The 17067-nt window shown below is 57.0% G+C and overlaps 10 protein-coding genes across 10 annotated transcripts; 7 read left to right on the forward strand and 3 right to left on the reverse strand.

The window, feature by feature from the left end:
* Positions 1 to 136: 136 nt before the first annotated feature.
* Positions 137 to 1679, forward strand: SDRG_10696 (hypothetical protein). The gene is made up of 4 exons (XM_008616699.1): positions 137 to 407; positions 455 to 910; positions 956 to 1150; positions 1198 to 1679. Exons 1-4 carry the CDS (start codon positions 165 to 167, stop codon positions 1306 to 1308), a joined length of 1005 nt encoding a protein of 334 aa, XP_008614921.1. The 5' UTR covers positions 137 to 164; the 3' UTR covers positions 1309 to 1679.
* On the reverse strand, positions 1341 to 1829 carry SDRG_10697 (hypothetical protein; the record flags this gene model as incomplete). Its single annotated transcript, XM_008616700.1, has 2 exons — positions 1341 to 1764; positions 1810 to 1829. 2 exons carry the CDS (start codon positions 1827 to 1829, stop codon positions 1341 to 1343), a joined length of 444 nt encoding a protein of 147 aa, XP_008614922.1.
* An 838-nt stretch (positions 1830 to 2667) lies between these two features.
* On the forward strand, positions 2668 to 3998 carry SDRG_10698 (hypothetical protein). The gene is made up of 5 exons (XM_008616701.1): positions 2668 to 2900; positions 2953 to 3158; positions 3207 to 3474; positions 3523 to 3688; positions 3734 to 3998. Exons 1-5 carry the CDS (start codon positions 2682 to 2684, stop codon positions 3937 to 3939), a joined length of 1065 nt encoding a protein of 354 aa, XP_008614923.1. The 5' UTR covers positions 2668 to 2681; the 3' UTR covers positions 3940 to 3998.
* A 126-nt stretch (positions 3999 to 4124) lies between these two features.
* Positions 4125 to 5006, forward strand: SDRG_10699 (hypothetical protein). Its single transcript, XM_008616702.1, has 4 exons — positions 4125 to 4207; positions 4256 to 4462; positions 4514 to 4768; positions 4817 to 5006. Exons 1-4 carry the CDS (start codon positions 4153 to 4155, stop codon positions 4867 to 4869), a joined length of 570 nt encoding a protein of 189 aa, XP_008614924.1. The 5' UTR covers positions 4125 to 4152; the 3' UTR covers positions 4870 to 5006.
* A 602-nt stretch (positions 5007 to 5608) lies between these two features.
* On the forward strand, positions 5609 to 7533 carry SDRG_10700 (hypothetical protein; the record flags this gene model as incomplete). The annotated part of the gene is made up of 6 exons (XM_008616703.1): positions 5609 to 5732; positions 5780 to 6382; positions 6436 to 6587; positions 6636 to 6708; positions 6759 to 7074; positions 7125 to 7533. The coding sequence occupies 6 exons, from the start codon at positions 5609 to 5611 to the stop codon at positions 7531 to 7533; spliced, it is 1677 nt and encodes a 558-aa protein (XP_008614925.1).
* A 140-nt stretch (positions 7534 to 7673) lies between these two features.
* On the forward strand, positions 7674 to 8151 carry SDRG_10701 (hypothetical protein; the record flags this gene model as incomplete). The annotated part of the gene is made up of 2 exons (XM_008616704.1): positions 7674 to 7723; positions 7773 to 8151. The coding sequence occupies 2 exons, from the start codon at positions 7674 to 7676 to the stop codon at positions 8149 to 8151; spliced, it is 429 nt and encodes a 142-aa protein (XP_008614926.1).
* A 506-nt stretch (positions 8152 to 8657) lies between these two features.
* Positions 8658 to 10320, reverse strand: SDRG_10702 (hypothetical protein). The gene is made up of 3 exons (XM_008616705.1): positions 10049 to 10320; positions 8855 to 9994; positions 8658 to 8792 (listed from the first exon to the last, which is right to left on the reverse strand). Exons 1-2 carry the CDS (start codon positions 10262 to 10264, stop codon positions 8993 to 8995), a joined length of 1218 nt encoding a protein of 405 aa, XP_008614927.1. The 5' UTR covers positions 10265 to 10320; the 3' UTR covers positions 8658 to 8792; positions 8855 to 8992.
* A 1901-nt stretch (positions 10321 to 12221) lies between these two features.
* On the forward strand, positions 12222 to 13067 carry SDRG_10703 (hypothetical protein). Its single transcript, XM_008616706.1, has 4 exons — positions 12222 to 12303; positions 12351 to 12452; positions 12521 to 12539; positions 12587 to 13067. Exons 1-4 carry the CDS (start codon positions 12297 to 12299, stop codon positions 12957 to 12959), a joined length of 501 nt encoding a protein of 166 aa, XP_008614928.1. The 5' UTR covers positions 12222 to 12296; the 3' UTR covers positions 12960 to 13067.
* A 510-nt stretch (positions 13068 to 13577) lies between these two features.
* Positions 13578 to 14089, reverse strand: SDRG_10704 (hypothetical protein). Its single transcript, XM_008616707.1, has 4 exons — positions 14022 to 14089; positions 13932 to 13972; positions 13759 to 13886; positions 13578 to 13710 (listed from the first exon to the last, which is right to left on the reverse strand). The coding sequence occupies exons 1-4, from the start codon at positions 14050 to 14052 to the stop codon at positions 13620 to 13622; spliced, it is 291 nt and encodes a 96-aa protein (XP_008614929.1). The 5' UTR covers positions 14053 to 14089; the 3' UTR covers positions 13578 to 13619.
* A 542-nt stretch (positions 14090 to 14631) lies between these two features.
* Positions 14632 to 16955, forward strand: SDRG_10705 (hypothetical protein). Its single transcript, XM_008616708.1, has 3 exons — positions 14632 to 16508; positions 16556 to 16689; positions 16738 to 16955. Exons 1-3 carry the CDS (start codon positions 14686 to 14688, stop codon positions 16893 to 16895), a joined length of 2115 nt encoding a protein of 704 aa, XP_008614930.1. The 5' UTR covers positions 14632 to 14685; the 3' UTR covers positions 16896 to 16955.
* The last annotated feature ends 112 nt before the right edge of the window (positions 16956 to 17067 follow it).

Genomic DNA, 17067 nt, shown 5'->3' on the forward strand with positions numbered 1-17067 from the left:
TCTCCCTACGCACTTGCACATGGGCCTGCCGTCGACGGTGCTGCCAGCATGAAGGAGTACTCTACCACCAAGCCGCGATGGCAAAAGTCGGACGCGAAAGACCCAGGGAGAGACCACGTTTTGCCCATTCTGTATCCGGACGTCCACAACGCATTTTGACAAAAATGTCCCGAGTTCGCGTCCCATCACTCGGCCGCCAGAGCGACGGCTGGCGCAAGGCGTCGGCGGCGATGCGCCTCGGGCCGCCACCAGTGGCCCACATGTCGACCAAGCGCAACGCGCAGATCAACTCGGTTGCCAAGAACGTGACGGTCGACGACATGCACCGGACGATTCTGCCCACATCGTCGCTCTTGCACCCGCGCGAGAACACCGCTTGGCAAGTCGTCGAGGCCCGCCACTTTGACGTACGTCCTCTCCGCTATGCGCGGCGAGCTGTAGCCGATGACAATAGGAGTTTATCCCTGTGCCACCCCACTGGCACGTGACGCTGGCCGCGCTCCAGGACGAGTGGGATTGGCACTTTGAGAACGTCCTGCATCTGCAGTGCGCGCTCACGCACTTTAGCGCGATCGACTCGCACAAGATTCCGCACTTTCCCGCCAACCGCACTGCCAACCGCAGCCTCGAGTGGCTCGGGGACGCCGTCCTGCAAGCCTGTGCGTCCTCGTACCTCTTCCAGTCGTACCCGACGACGCAGGAAGGCCAGCTTACGCAACTGCGGTCGGCGCTCGTCAAGAACCACGTGCTCGAGGTCGTCTCGACGCAGCTCAAGCTTCCGTCTGCCATGATTGTCGGAACGTCGATCTCGCAGCATGACCACGAGACAACGCCGCAAGCCATCAAGGTGCGACAGACAGTGCACGCAAGCGCCGTCGAGTCGCTCATTGGCGCCGTGCTTCTAGACCAGGTACATACTCCATCTTGCTGTGCAGAGCTACAATGTGCATGGTAGGGCATGGTGCGCGCGATGGAATTTGTCAACACGCGCGTGCTGCCGCTGGCGATCGAGTACGCTGTCTCGTCGACCAACTGGGATCCCGTTAGCGAACTCAACCGCGAAGCTGCGGCAAATGGCGCAACGATCCGCTACGACGAGACAAAGCTAGAGAGTAATGTGCACCAGGTCGTCGTTGCCATCAACGACCAGGTGCGTCCACCATCGATGCGGCGACAGATTCCTCATGTTGAACCCAGGCGATGGCGACGGCCCATGACGGCTCGTTCAAGACTGCGCGCCAGAAGGTGGCCACGCAAGTGCTCGAGCGACTGAAATCGCAACCCCATCTGTTTGTTGCGACGCAGTAGAGATAATATCGATACGTGCATTTGCGTAGCCGTTAAAATTCGGCTTCTTCACCGCTCGACCCATCGTCGTCGCCGCCCGGCGCAGCCGCGGTCTCTTCTTCTTCGAGCATCGGCGCTGCCATGGCGGCCGCCGCAGCGCGCCGCCGCGCACGGGGAATGATGTTGGACGTATCGACGCCGATCAAGTCGTCTTCGTTGATTTTGACATTGTCGTCATCGTCGTTGTCGTTGTCATCATCCTCATCATCATCATCGTTGGTCTTGGCGCGCTTCTTCTTTGGCGCGTCGTCATCATCATCGTCATCGCCTTCGTCGTCATCGCCTTCGTCATCATCGCCCTCATCGTCGTCGTCCTCTTCATCGTCGTCGTCGTCCTCTTCCTCCGACTCGACCTTCTTCTTCGAGGTCTTGGCCTTGGGCTCCGCGGCCTTGCGCTTGCTTCCGGCGTTCGGCGACCTACAATCCATGAGCCTTCATGCTCGCATCATGGAGGATGTCTACTTGGCGGTCTTCTTGTCCATGCTTCGGCTTCTCCAGCGGGTTGCGACTTGGGATGTGTGAACCAAATTGGACCCCACAAATTTACTCGTGTTCGATTTTTATTCATTTTATTTTATTCAGCTTACTATTGCGTAGTTCAACGAAACCATTTTTTAAATTGTGTACGGTGGCGAGCGGCTGGATTTAAATAGCTCGGAAACCGACCAATCATGTGCGCTTGACGAACCGCGGGAAAACGCCTCGGAGATCTTTGGCGGCCGCTGTTCCGTTAAACCGCGTTTAACTTGTCTCCTGCTTGGCCTTGCCTCCAGGTGCTAGCTTTCATGCTGCGACTCGTCGCTAGAACAACATACTGCAATGAAGTCTGCGTGAAGATGGATTGAAGCAGCCTATAGGAGCTCTCGCAAACGAATTTATTTCATAGTGAACATCGGTAAGTCTTCTAAGCTAAATCATGGGCAAATTCCCTCTTTGCATGTAGATTCATTGCATCTCAGCCACGCTTTCAGCACCGCAGTACGATGTACATGACTCAAGTTTACATTAACACCTGCAACGTACCTCGATGACGAAGCCGACGTAGTAAGACGCAAGTACTATGGTGACAGCTATCGTTGCATGCAGAAGTCTCAAGCGAACTCGCCTGTGGACTTCTAAAAAGGGCAGATCAAATATTCGTGGCAACTGCACATTTCAACTTTGAAGTGTCGGCTTCTGGATCGCGGCTCGTTCAGGCGGGGTGTCAACTTTGGATCCACTGTTTGTTGCCATCCGAAATGCAAATTTTATCCGGAATTCTCAGCCAATCAGCGATCCGTATCGACAGCCAATCAATTCCTGCGCTGCCAGTTCCAAACGCATCAACAAGCAAGATGAAGGACATCGTGCTCAAGCAGAAGCTCCGCAAGGGCCGGCGAAAGGCGCGCCGAAAGAGCGGCGAAGAGTCGTACCAAGAACGCCGCAACAACTCGGTGCAGCAGACGCGCGACCGCAAGAAGCAGGCGCGCAAGCGGCTGCGCATGGTCAAGACCCAGCGCGCGCTCGACAAGCAAACCGAGATCGTGCGCAACTGCCCGATCCACAAGAAAGAGGTACGTCTACACCTTCACGCTAGACACACATGAATGATCTTGTCGGCTGTAGGAGGCCAAGCGCCCCAAGGGACCGCTGCAGCAACACGAGTGGAAGCTCCGCGGGGCAGCACGCCCGGCCGCGCTCCTTGCTCGCATCGCCAATGGCGAGTGCGACGCCGACGGCAACGAATTCAAGGCGCCCGAGAAGACGGTCGATCTCTTTGAAACGATGCCTGGCAAGTTTGGCGAGCGCGAAGAGACGGTTGAATACCTTCGGTACACAATCGAGAGGCGCTTTGTTGTTGCTCATACGCTGGCGCGTAGACTGCGCAAGGAGGTCGCGCTGGCCGCGTGCTATGCAGGCATGATGGAAGACGGCATTGCCCACTTTGAAGCGTGCTTGGAGCTCGATCCGACCGATACGGTGTGTGCCCGTGAAGGCCTTGTGTGTGCGCTCGTCGACGAAGGCCGCGCCGACGAAGCGCGCGTTTTCTTGGACAAGTTTGAGACGACGACAGCGATTCTCGAGTACTGCCGCGTCATCATCGAGTACGTGAGCTGGGAAGTGCTTGAAGAGGAAGGCTCGTCCGAGGTACTGACGTGTCGTCGCCGATTGGCGGTATTGAATGGTGATGGGTAGGAGCTCGTTCAAGCGGCGTTTGAGAAGGCGTGGAGCCTCAACCCGTACATCGCCATGTTCATTGCCGGCTACGAGTCGTTCAACGCCGTCGTCGAGTACGTGGACGAAATCAAGGCGTACGACCACGGCTCGATCGAGGAGTCGTTCCTCTACTGCGCAACCAACAGTACGTAGCGTGCTCCTTGTCGTATGCTAAGAGGACCGACTCTAGTTGGTGTTTGGCTCGACACGGTCGGTGCCCAAGCATGGATCCAAAAAGAGATCGACGCCCGCGACGAACCCGTCGTTGACGAGACCAAGTACAAGGACGAGATGTACCTGGGCATGTACACGACGGCCGTCGAGATGTTCAAGGAGGCGCAAAACGAATCCAACAGCGACAACAACAGTGAAAACCAAGATGACGACGACGAGTAAGCCAGTAGTAGGGCGCATCCAATTGCATTTGCGTAGAAAACCCACTTCTTCTTCTTCCATCGTTCTTGCCTCTCGCGTCCTAGCAATGGGCAAGGCAGGCGCGCACCTGCATTTCAAAAAGCAACCGAAACGCTGGATACAGCATCGCGACAGATCAATAGGTCCACAGTTTGCTAAAGATAGAACACGCGGCCAGTCGTTTGGTTTGCAAGCATGGCCGACGACGCAGACGCCGGGTGCTTTGCGCAGCCGCTCGACAGCACGGATGGTCTCTCGTCTCGCGAGGCTAAGATCTGATGGCTGCGATGGTACATAGCGCTCATGTACGCGTCGCGCATGCAGTACTTGCACTCGGACGAGAACCAAGACAAGACGCGGCCCGACGCGCTCTTCATGTCGCGGCGGCAAGTGAAAAAGCACAGCGAGTTCAAGATCCACACGTCGCCGATCCCAGCGCTCAAGAAGATCGAGCCGGCGCACTCTTTGCACCACCACCACCACCGCAAGACGAGTGGCCTCCGAGGTAATGCGCATTGCCATCGACTGCATAGCCACCGTATCAACAAATGCGCAGTGGCTCAAATGGGCGCGGCCATGAACGGCGGCTGGATCCCATGCTTCCAGGCGGGCTGCCACTTTTGGCAGCACAAGGAAACGGGCCAGTGTGTGCCCAGCGACGCGCTCGGCAAGCCGTGTCCGTTCCACGCGCCAAACGAGCAGTGCGCGTGGACGCCCAGTGGCACGGACGAGGCCAGCGACGACGAAGCGACCCCGCCGTTTCCCGCGAGCTTCAAGTTCTTGGAGCCGGACGTCCACCCACACAGCACGAGTACGCACGGCAAGTGCAATGTGCTGAGGTTATGCTGCCTCGCATTAGAACCGAAGAAGGCGCATGTCTCCCACATTGTGGTCCGCAAGAGCGAGCGATAATAGGGTCAGGCGACTGCAGCGAGCGAGCGACCGATGTGCGAGAGATCGATGGACGTGTAGAAATCCAGCGACTAGATTCCTCACACGAGGTAATGCTTCGTCGGTAATGCTGGACTCAAACAACGTCCTTCCCTCCACGACTGCGTTGGTCACGACGCTGGCCCCATGCGTGTCCCAGGCGTCACCACAGCAGCTTGCAATTCTCTTAACCAAGTACACATTCCACAAATCGAATCCACAGATCGCGCGTCCCTTGGCATGCGCCGATCCTGTTCTAATTGAAGAAGATGGAGGTAATCGCCAACCGAGCCCGCTCTCGGTTCGTCCAAGAACGCGGATGTGACGAGGCGGCATCACACGCCGCTTCCCGCTGGTGCCACCGTGCGTTAAACGCGTCCAAGGCGGCTTTATACGTTTTTTTATTCACGCCGTCATGCCGTTATGCAGTCATCAAGGTATGTTGTATATTTAACGTGAAGAAATATGTGTTTATAGAAGAAAGTCAATAGTTTAAATATCTATAAACGCTATATTCACCACTAGAACATAGAGGGTATAGGCTTTAAAAGGGCGGTAAAAAGCCGACTGGGGGCGGATCTGTGGCACCTTGAAGTTGGTGCACACGAAGATGTACTTGTTTTTGCGAATTCCGTCGGTTGTCTGCGGCCAGTCCGGATGAATTCCTTGGCAACCGGCGAGAAATCTTTGGTGCGGTTTTCTCACTTGAGAATTGTCGGCGATGGCGACGATGCAGCATAGCCAGTCGGACGTGTCCCTAGGGACGTCTGGCGCATGGGCCGAGATCAAGAAGGAAGAGGGCATGCGCAAGCGCTCCAACACGGCGCAGAACCTCCAGTTCTATGGTACGCGCCGCTTCGTGACGAGCAGATGCATATCTTTTACATGGTAGTCGAGGAGCAGAAGCGCCTGTACCAGGAACTGCCCTTCATGGCGCTCCCGGGTATGCGCCGGCAGTCGTTCCAGCGCGAGCGCAGCTTCTCGAACCTCAAGAGCAAGAGCTCGTGGGGCAGCTTTGGTAGCATCACCAACTTGGTCGCGCGCGGCGACGAATCGCAGGCGCTGCTGCCCGATACGCGCGGCGAGCCGGGCTACACCGTGCCGCTCTTGCTCTCGTGCTGCGTGGCGCTCATGAGCGCGTTCCAGTTTGGCTACAACACGGGCGTCACCGGCGCCTTGAACCCGAACGTGATTTTCCCCGACGACGTCAAGACGCCGGACCAAAAGAGCTTTGAGTGGTCGATTTGCGTCTCGGTCTGGGCGATCGGTGGTCCCCTCGGCTCGATCGTCGCGGGCAACCTCAGCCAAAAGTACGGCCGCAAGAAGACGCTCATCTTGGACTGCTTCCTCTTTATCTTTTCCGGCGCGCTCATGGCTTGCGCGGTCAACATTTACTGGCTCATCCTTGGCCGTTTCCTTGTCGGCTTTGCCGCCGGTATCGTGAGCGTCGTCGTGCCTCTGTATCTTGGCGAGCTCGCGCCGCCCAACCTTCGTGGTATGTGAAGTCCGCATATTGCTTTAGCTCGTGTACTCATGAACGCACTTCAGGCGCGCTCGGTACGGGCTACCAGTTTGGTGTCGTCTTGGGCATCTTGGCAGCCGACATCATGGCCTTTGGCTTCTCGGACTACAGCACGGGCATTGCGCACCCCGGTTGGCGCTTCATGTTTGGCTTTACGATCATCCCGGCCTTCCTTCAGGTGAGACGACGACGTTGACGCCAGAAGGTTCATGGCATTGGCATGTAGTTGGCGCTCGCGTCGTTCTTGACAGAGTCGCCGCGTTGGCTCTTGACGCAGAACAAGCCCAAGGAAGCGGCCGGTGCGTACCGTCGTCGGCGATGCTTGTCAGGACACTCATGTTTCTGCTAGAAATCTTGCGCCGCTTGCGTGGCACGACCGACGTGTATGAGGAAATCGACAGTATTTGCTCGGCGAGCGACAACGAAAACTCGGGCATGACCATGTGGCAGGTCCTCGGCGACAAGAGCATTCGCTTCCCGCTCATCGTCGGCGTCACGCTCCAAATCGCGCAGCAGCTCTCGGGCATCAACGCCGTCATGTTTTACGCGAGCTCGTTCTTCCAGGGCGTGCACCTCTCCAACCCGCTCGTCGGCACGACGCTTGTCGGTGTCGTCAACGTTGTCTCGACCGGCGTCGCGCTTGTGCTCATGGACACGGCGGGCCGGTACTCCATCGCTTCCTTCATCGTATCGTCTTCATATCACTTTGTTGTAGCCGCCCGCTCCTGCTCTGGTCGTGCGGTGGCATGATCCTCTCGTGCGTCGTGCTGACGCTCGGCTTGTGGCAGCTCTTGCCGTACTACGAGATGGTCAGCGTCGGCGGCGTCATGCTCTTTGTGTGGTTCTTTGAGATTGGTCTCGGTCCGATTCCGTGGCTCATCGTCGCCGAGATGTTCCCGGCCAAGCCGCGCCCGACCGCGATGGCGCTCGCGACCATGGTCAACTGGCTCTTTAGCTTTGTCATTGGCATTACGTTCCCGATGCTCCAAAACCACTTGCTCGAAAACTCGTTCGTGCCCTTTGGCATTGCGCTTGTCCTCGCGTTTGCCTTTACGTTCAAGTACGTGCCCGAGACGAAGGGCAAGACGCTCGAAGAGATCCAGCAAGACATGGCGCACATGTAGACAGTGCTGCGCGAAGCTCGTGGCGCTAGGTCCACTTGATACACTGATACGATTTGCATCTCGAGCGTGTGTGTGTTTTTGTACCGCAACCGCCACCTTGAAACCGTGGCCTAAATTTACGACGTCGCCTTGTCGGAAGCATGCTGCGCCGCCGGCCCGAGTACGAGTACGCCAAGGGCCTCGTCGAAGCGTAGGACGCGGTTGATGATGATGTTGCGGGGCAAACCATGGCGGTGTAGGTACTTTGTGATCCTCACGCGCGGCTGCGGCAACGAACGCTGCAGCAACGCCTACTGCAAGTCCAACCCAGCAGCTCTGCGCGTGACAGCGAACGAGGCGGCGGCCAAGGCCCTCGTTTTGGCTGTCGAGGCGCCGATGGCCATTTGCCTCACGCCGCTCCAGATCGACATTGGGCCCGAGACCAACGACGACGACGAGACGCCAGCGACCGAGCATGGCGATGCTTGTCCGTCGACGCCACGAAAGCGCTTGACCACCGCCGTGCAACTCGACACGTCCATCAACAGCCCACAGCGCGCATCGAAAGCCACCAAGGGCAAGTTGCTCTCGCCGCCCCGGCGGTCGATCAACCACGCGACGGAAGAGGCCAAGCATTAGGCGCCCTCCTTCTCAACACGACCCATTTCCATGCCTTAGTATATAAGAACTGACACGAGACCCATCCAGTCCATACCAACCACTCTGCTAAAACTAACGTTGCTCTGGTGGGGCGATCAACGATAGCAAAGTTGTGTATATCGACTCTTGCATTGACGAGCACTCTGCAGTGCCATCGTGGACTAAAGCCAATCTTGCTCAGCTACACGCGTGGACTCTGACGTCACTGCTGACACGTCGTGGGGGCCTCCACGTATGGCGGGAAGGCCAATCGAGAGATGCAAAGGCGGTAGTTGCCAGTGCAAATGGCTCAATGGTCAAATGACATGCCAAACAGCTCCTGGCATCCTGCAGCACCAGCTAGCATGGGCCTCCGAGGCGTCTTGGACGTTTTGAAGCTATTCCAGAAATCTACTGCTGATCTACTTTTTGAGCAAATCCCACGTGTTCATTCGCATATCAAGCACGTGAATAGGCGACTTTGCGACTTGCTCTACCCTGCACACTTTTGCATTTTCATGATTTTCGAGATTTATTTTCACATTTTGGATTTTGGTCGACAAGTGAGAAGCCTCGCCACTTGCGCACTCGTGGAGCAGCACGGGTACCCGACACCGCTGCGGTCGCTTTCTGCCACCTGCCTATTCTCTTATTTCCTTGAGCAAATAACTCGGTTCTTCGAATGACAGTAAGAAGACGATACCTTTTCAATGCTCGCTGCAACGCTTGTCTCGGCGCCTGTTCTTGGTTGTCGATGGCGCACTTGTGATAGTGTGCCCAGCAAGATAAAGATCACCACACAACGTCCCTCTGCATGCACATGCAATTTCCTTCATTTACTTTACTCTTGGCCGACGGGCGCGACGACGGGGGCCGGTGGGTCATTGGGCGTCGGCGTCGCCAGTGGGCGCCACGAGGGCAAGAGCGACACGAGGAGGCCCATGAGAAAGATCTGCAAGTCTTTCCACCAGCCGCCTTCGGCCGGAATCGTCAAAAACGGGGTTGTCGGCGCCACATTTTCCATCGGGGGCACCTCAAAATCGTTGTTGTCATTGGCTGCATTCGGGATCGGCGTCGGTGCTTCTGGGTGGTTGCCTTGGATCATGTCGTAAACCTTGTTGAGAATGCCCGTGAGGTACAGGTAGATGACGCTCGAGATGCCAAGGAGCAAGTACAATCGGGGCAGCGGGAGGTCTTGTCCGATGATGTACATCATGACGGCCATCTTGACCGCGAGCTTCAAGTCGAGAAGAGCGAGGACGGCGCGGATGGCGGCGAACCGACGACGGGGCATCGGCGCCTCGGCGACCGGCACGTCGTCGCGGTACACGGTGAACGTCCGCGTCGTGAACGACGAGATGTTTGTGAGCGGTGACGCCGACGGCTGGTGCGCGCCGTAGATCTGCTGGCACTCTTGCACGTGTCGGAGAAACTGGATTTGCATCAACAGCAGCGTCTCCTGCTGCGCGAGATAGTGCTGAAGCTGGAGGGTCTGGACACCCGGCATCGCAGGGAAGCACGGCGGTGGCGACGGTGTCTCGGCCGACGCTTGTGGGAACGGGGACATGGGCGGAATAGGCATGGACGGTGCGGCGCCGACGTGGGGCACGGCACCGGGAGGGGGCATTGGCATCTGTGGCAGCGGAAATGCGAATGGCGACGTCGCCGTGGATGCTGTGGGTGCGGCCATCGTGGGCGGCGCGACGGGCATCGGCGCCGCAGGTACAGCAGCGGGGCTCGATGCGACTGGTGCTGCTGCTGACGTCGGCGGGCTTCGCACCGGCGCCGGCTTGTCGGGGTTGCTCACGAGCAAGTGGAACGTGTACACTTCATTGGGCTCCATCTACATGCGCGCATGCGTGAGATCCAAGGCGGTCTTGAGGCAGCGACGACGTACGCGCTTGAGCACTTGAGCAAGCGTTTGCGCGTTTTCGCAAATCTTGCCGCCAAAGATGAGCCGCTGGTGCTTGGGCTCTGCGTCCATACGCTCCTGGAGCGCTTCCTTGAGCGCCAAGACCGAGCTCGAGCTCTCCATCTCGAGGGCCACCGTCAGGTTGCGCTCGTAGACGTTCTTGACCGCGATCTTGACCGTCATGTCCTCGTCGCTGCTCATGTTGGCGACCTGAGCCGAAATATCTGAATTCTCCCGAAACGAGCCAATACAAAGACTTATTATAGATTGACCTCTTTTTAGTGACATGGGTACTGGAACCATGCAGTAGAAATGACGTTGTACCTCGGTATAGGAGCATCACGGCGAGCAGCGATGGACGCGCTATATTTGGCCCATCGTATGACGTGGCAACCGGATAGGCGATGGAGATCCGGTAAAACCTGTCACATACGATTTCACGAGAGAATTAATATACATGCATTCCTAGAGGTCTCGCCGAATTTTTCGGCGCGAAAAGTTGGTGTGGACATGGTTCAACTTCGGTCAGAGGCGCTTCGTGAGCGCGCAGCCGAGCACTGACGTGCCACTGCGTTTCAATGGCCGACGAGACGGTATGAAGGAACACCACTCTGGCCGCGGCGTTCGAATTCCTTGAGCCTATCAAATCGTTTGAAAATTTCCGGCGTCATTGGTGGTCGACATCGCTGTGGAGCAGGCATCGCAAGAAGCAACATACACATGCAGTGGGCAGACATGGGGGCATCAGGTGCAATAGTGCTCGCTTCCAGCCTGCAGAACACGGTGCCGAGACGATCAGCTCGAGTTGATGCATCGCATCCCTGGCGACATTGAACCAGCAATCACCGAAGCACTGGCCACAAACCGCGAGCACGATCGTTGTCAGTGGCACTTGCAGTGGGTTTGCCACGACCAACGTTCCATCTTCAACCCACATGGACGACGAAGGTTGCTTGACGACGGTGTTCCATCACATGCAGGCCGTCCATTGCTCCGTCGAAGGCGACCTTGGCGTTGCGTCAAGGTCGGAGCATATCTCGCCAGGAGGAGAAGGTGATGCTTACGAAGTGGAAGCCTTGTGCGTGCGTCTTTGAGCGGTCTGGGCTGCGATGCTTCGGAAAGCATCGAACGAGTAGCAGCGCATGGAAGCGACGCAAGATTGCCGCCGGCGGAGGAGGGTCGGTAGAGGCAACAAGCGCGTGGCTGAACCGTTGTCCTCTCACCTTTCGCAGGGATTTGCATGTGCGATGGGAAGCCAACGGCACTGTCGGGCACATAGAAACCATTTAGGGACGTGGTCGACGCTACTTGAGGCATATTCGACAGCTACTTTTTCTCTTTGGCTTGATTAGCTGCGGGAGGCAACTCTAGTAAACAGAGGAGGACGCAGTGGGGAGTCGCGAGGACCCTCACACAGTTGGTGGTGGCATGGACACGACGTGGCATGCCGAGACGAGAAGTATCTTGGCGCGTTGAACCATAGTACACGCCGGTTATCGAGGCGGCAATTGCACCAGATGGGACATGCCACACGCGTCAGTGAACCAGACGAGTTGCATTGCTTGAAGAGCCGTACATTACGTCCAAATACTTGAACCCATCCCTTCCGGTAGTGTGTGCCACCCACATACCAATGGCGACTGCGGCGTGACTGCGCGCGGACGACGGTCCGACGTCGAGGTGCGCCATGACCGCTGTATCGCGAGCCTTTGCTCTAGTCCTCACGGCTGCTTGGCAACGGGCGCATACGTGGCAAATTGCGCGGCAAGGAAAGATTCGTGAAACGGTCCCGTTGATTTTTGGGTGCGTTTTCCAAACCCAAAATGCAAGTTGGCGCTCAAACCATAATAAAAATAGGACCGTCGTACCACTACTTTACAAAAAAAGTATCAAGTACATGCATTTAAACAGAGATTCGTTTTATCCAGTGGCATACTGTTTCAAAGGCTTGAGGTCTCATGCTGCATAATAATACACAACATGTATAAAATAGTAGTATTAAAAATCGTTTCGAGAGCCGAATAATAAAATGTGCGTTCGCACGCTCAACCGCTTCCTTGCACCTTGTATGGACCGTCGGTAATAAAATACTTGCACACCCGTGTCTATACTCAGGCCAAGTACAAACGCGATGGTGGCATTGTATTGTGCGTCCCACCTCCAACACAATCAGTTTCGAATTTCCAGCGTCGAGCAGAAGTGGCGATCCTTTGACCCAGTTCTTAGTTGCAGCATGACGAGTACGGTGATAAATGCATCGGACCATGGAGCTCATTGCGGACCGTAGCCTTTATGTGCTACGATATCCAGACCCCGTCGAGCTCGGATGCGTCCTGGTCGCGCAACAGCACCGTGCTCGTGTGCCCACCGGCGTCGCGACACCCCACCTGTATGTACTTTTACACCTTGGGTGTCGTGGCCGTTCCGGAGACTTATGTATCTCTACTTGCCTTGTAGGTCGCACTTGCCACAAGCGGTACGTGCCTTTGCCTCGCCGTCGCGACGCTCATGCGAAGCTTGTAGGATTGATACGGTCCGCATTGGCATCATCTATACGCACATGGACGGCTACATTCTGATGCGCTGGTACCACGTGGGCTGCATTGCACCGCCGGACGACCTCATGGCCCACGACATTGAAGGCCTCGGCGAACGCGCGATGCGCCCGTATCGCTCGTGCATCTTTGAGTGGCTCGGTCGCAAGACGACCAAGCCTCGCAAGCTACCACCAAGCCTGCTGGTGGGTTACCCTAAACCTCCGCTCGCGCCACCTGCCCATCGCCCGCTTCCGATCAAGTCGCCTCGCCACCAAACGTCGACGCGACGCTCGATCCTCGAATCGTATTTGCACGACAAGGGTCATCTGCAGCCGTCATTGGTGCCGCCGTGCCTCTAAGTCGCCTCTCGCCTTCCTATTATAAGCCCGCTTCTCACTCTACTGCTGGAAATTATCTACTAATTTAAATTCAAATACTGGCATGGTCTTCGCCACTGACTAATCCTATGCGACTCCGTACGCCTAGTACCTCGATCGGAGGCATACTACGACGCAAAACACGAGAAAGCATCATCGTCCTACACTTTGACGGAAACGCTGGCTGCCATCATCGTCGCTCTGCAAGGCTTCCAAAATGAGCTAATGCTTGCACCCTTCTGTTGGCGTGGTCTTTTCGAGAAGGCGGTGACGACGCTCAAGAGGGTGCACTTGAGTGGGGTGATTCGGTACATCTCGGCGGTACTCCACCCCACTCCACCCCACATATCTGTGCGATGGATGTAGTATATACTCCAGCGAACGCCTTGCAGAGAGAAATGCTGAGGCTCGATCGACGCCATGTAGCGCCAAGGCCTCCTGGCGGCTCGGGTGCCAAGTACGAGTGAGTACCAGTAGTACCCGAGCCACCATGTCCCACCTGCTCGTCGCTGACGACGTTCCGGCGCTACGGCACAAAACCACGCATCTCCTGAAGTAGCCACGCAATGGCTCGCAGACGCAAAGACGGTGGAGGCCGGATGTGGATGGCAAAGCTTCGAGACTTTACGCAGACTTATTGTATCAATGCGTCACGGGCTTCATGGGCTCTGCGCGCGCATTGTCGCCTTGCGTTTGCTGCTTGATGTTGGGCTCAACTTCTCCGATCAAGGCGCTATGCCATCGTTCATGAGACCCGATATCCTTCGGGAAGATCGCGTACATGTTGTCGCCACGCACAATATATAAGCCCAAGTCGACCACTTGCACGTCGGCCTTGGCGGAATAAATACGCTCGAAGCTGTCGTCGAGCACGATGTTGATGCACTGGTCGTAGCCCTTGAGCGTGCCCTACATATCGCTGCATGAGCTCGAAGCCATCGGAGCACCGCCTACCACAAAGTTGCGCCCGTCGTTCGTCGTCACGGAGACCATGTCTACGCAGGAAGAGGCCATGAGGCTGCGCACCGCGTCGTCGAGACGTACGGTCCACCATCTCTTGCAGGTACGACGCCATCTCGCTTGATCGCACGCCAAGAAAATCCAACACCACAAACACACCGAATAATGCGTCCGGATGGAAATCCGGATGCAACGATACTATCCGGATATACGGATAATAAATCAATTTAAAATATTAATAATATTTTGAGAAATGAGGAGAAGTGATGGCACCGTTGCGTCACCGGTCGCGTCGGGACGAAGACGAAGGCTTGCGATGTCTATGCCCGCGATTCAGTGCACCGACTGCGATGTATTTTCGTCCTCTTTTCGGACGCAATGGGGCTGAACGCGAAATTGTCTTGGCGTCGGAACCCTCTCGCGCAATGGTGATGGGCCGTGCCATCCAAAGCGACGATCGGGTCGGCAGAGATGGGCAGAGTGAAGATGGTTTCGCGCTCCTCGGCGCAAGCACTTGGCTCATGGAGTGGCGCCGCCTGGCTTTTTCCGTCAAAACATTGAGGCCTGGAACCGAATTTCACTTTCATTTCGGATTACTCCTGGTTCTAAAAATAATTTTCGTTCGGATGCAATGGTTATATATGCAAATTTGTATCGCAAGCGGTCCATTGCATTGAGATCAAAGGGTGGTGAGTAACAGTCGGATTTTTGGACGCGGAATAGGCCGTTTGAGTCGCAAAGAACGCCAATGCAGCGGGCGCCGAGGAAGCGCCGGGCCAAGGAGCCACTCGCCGAGCCCAAGGCGCGCAAGACCGCCACCACCAAGAAGACCGCAGCTGCGAAGAAGACGGCTGCCAATGCAGCCTCCGACATAGGTGAAGACGTTCTCGCCCTCATCATTGTCGAGCTCAAGAAATGGCGCCTCTTCGATCCGAGCAGCCTCTGCGCGCTCGCGTACACGAGCAAGCGCATTCGCGCTGGACTACCGTTCCAAGACATTGTGCGCGAGGCGACCGTACCGCGCTTGCTCGAGCGCGGTCGGAGCGCGCTGCGTCGAGCGTATCTCAACAAGCACTACTTTGGTGTCGCCGACGACGGCAATGTCTGGTGGACGAATGCTGACTACGACCGCGAAGTCGCGGCCCTTGATGCCACCCCATACTCGGACAAGGACGTGCTGGCGTACTGCCAGGTCTCGACGCCCGACTGGCTGCACGCGTTCGAGAACATGCACAGCCGGTACCAGCTCACGTACTTGGGCGACCGGCACCAACTGCTCGTCTCGTACATGTGCACGTTTGAAATGCTCATCGCCCATTTGCGGCGCCACCTCTTTTTCGACCGGACGCCGAAGCTCTCGATCAACGGCACGATGCCCCGCAAGGACGCGATCGTTGCGCAGGTGCTCAAGCAGCAGCGCGACGGCACCATCTCGATCGTGTGCCCCGACTTTGGCCACCCGCACATGTTTGATCTGCACTTAACGAAGGCGCCGATGACGCTGATGCCTGGCGAAGACGCTGTCATGGAGCGCCATTTGCCCATGGCATACCCACCCACGCATGTCAACGCCGAGACGTCGTCGGTCGAGACGTGGTTTCCATTCCTCTCCAAGTTCATCTCGAACGGCGGCCAAGTGAGCATTGGCCGACAGGCGCACCACCACATGATGGTGCTCTCGGGCGAGCGCATCGTGCACCGCCATTTCAAGCACATGGGCTCGCTCCAGCGCTACCTCGAGTCGGCGGATCAGCACTGCCGGCGGTACTTCGAGTCGGCCGAAGATGAGTACGACCCGTACGCAGACGACGACGACGAGGAGGATGACGACGACGACGAGACGGCGACCACGGACGGCGTGCCGTCCTACAACGACGGCGTCTCGCCCTCGATCCCTGACACGGAGAGCGAGCGCATGGTCGACGGCGCGCGCAGCTTCAACGCCGACGTGGTGTTTCCGCATTTGAGCAAGTACATTTCGGCCAAAGGGTGGCAGTCGATCGAGCTCAACGTGTTTGGCTCGCGCTACGCGACGGTCCACAAGGGCGTGCAGTCCAACTCGATCATGGCGATCGCGATCACGCACCCGCCCTCGACGTCGCTCGACCATATGCTCAAGGAGCTCAATGCGTGCGTGGCGCCAGGACCGCTGAAGGCCCGCACGGACGCGATCAAGAAGCGCAAGCAGCAACAAGAACTCATCCCAGCGCACCTCAAGTACCGGCGGTTCCTCGTTTTCATGAAGCACGCGCAGATTCTGCAGCAAGGCCAAGTGTTTTCGATCTCGGCCCGGCACAACATGTACGTCAACGCCATGGTTGGCGACGACATCTTTGCCGCGTCGAGTCCCAACTCGATCGTCGTGCAGTTTGAGCTCACGTTCCCCCAAGTCGATCAGTACGAAAACTCGCAGGTCGTCTCGCTCGGGCTCGTCGAGCCAAGCGAGTACCCCAAGACGCGCGTGTCGGCGCGGTTCGTGGACACAAACCTCGACTTTCCCGTGCTCTGCTGGCGCAACGGCCTCGAATTCCTCGTCGGGCGCGAATCCATGTACCCGACCAACGACGATGGGTACGAAGCCGCCATCGATACCTCAGCAGCATATGCAACTTCTCTAGGCATCGCAACTTTATGCTGCGCTACGAGAAGTGCCCGTTCAAGAGCGGCGACACGGTCTCGCTCCTCTTCAACCGCCAAGAAGGCACGGTGCAGTTTGCCCACAACCAGCAGCTCCAGCCCTTTTACTTTACCGGTACCAAGGAGACTGTTTGAGGGTTGGCTAATGGCGCGATCGGCGTAGGCGTCAAGTGCAACAACTTTTACGAGACGGGCCTCATGGTGTTTGTGACGCTCGAGCGGCCGAACGTCCAAGTGCGCAGCCTCGACGCGCCCAACATGAAGTTTATCGCGCCCACCGCGCAACGCGTCTACTACAACTTTGACCAATACGACTTTTAAGCTGGCCACGCCCGCGCATAGCGTCGTCGCGTGGGCCTATATTATTCCAAGCTTGTTCTTTCATCCGCTTTGTCTTTGTTGCGGGTATGATGCGAGGATGATGGCCTTGGGCGATGTGCCACCAGTCTGCCCTCGATCGAGCACGTGCGTGGCCAGTCTGTAGCTCCAAGGC

This window comes from Saprolegnia diclina (genome assembly GCF_000281045.1).
Source record: "Saprolegnia diclina VS20 unplaced genomic scaffold supercont1.37, whole genome shotgun sequence".
In the NCBI taxonomy this organism is placed as follows: Eukaryota; Oomycota; class Saprolegniomycetes; order Saprolegniales; family Saprolegniaceae; genus Saprolegnia; species Saprolegnia diclina.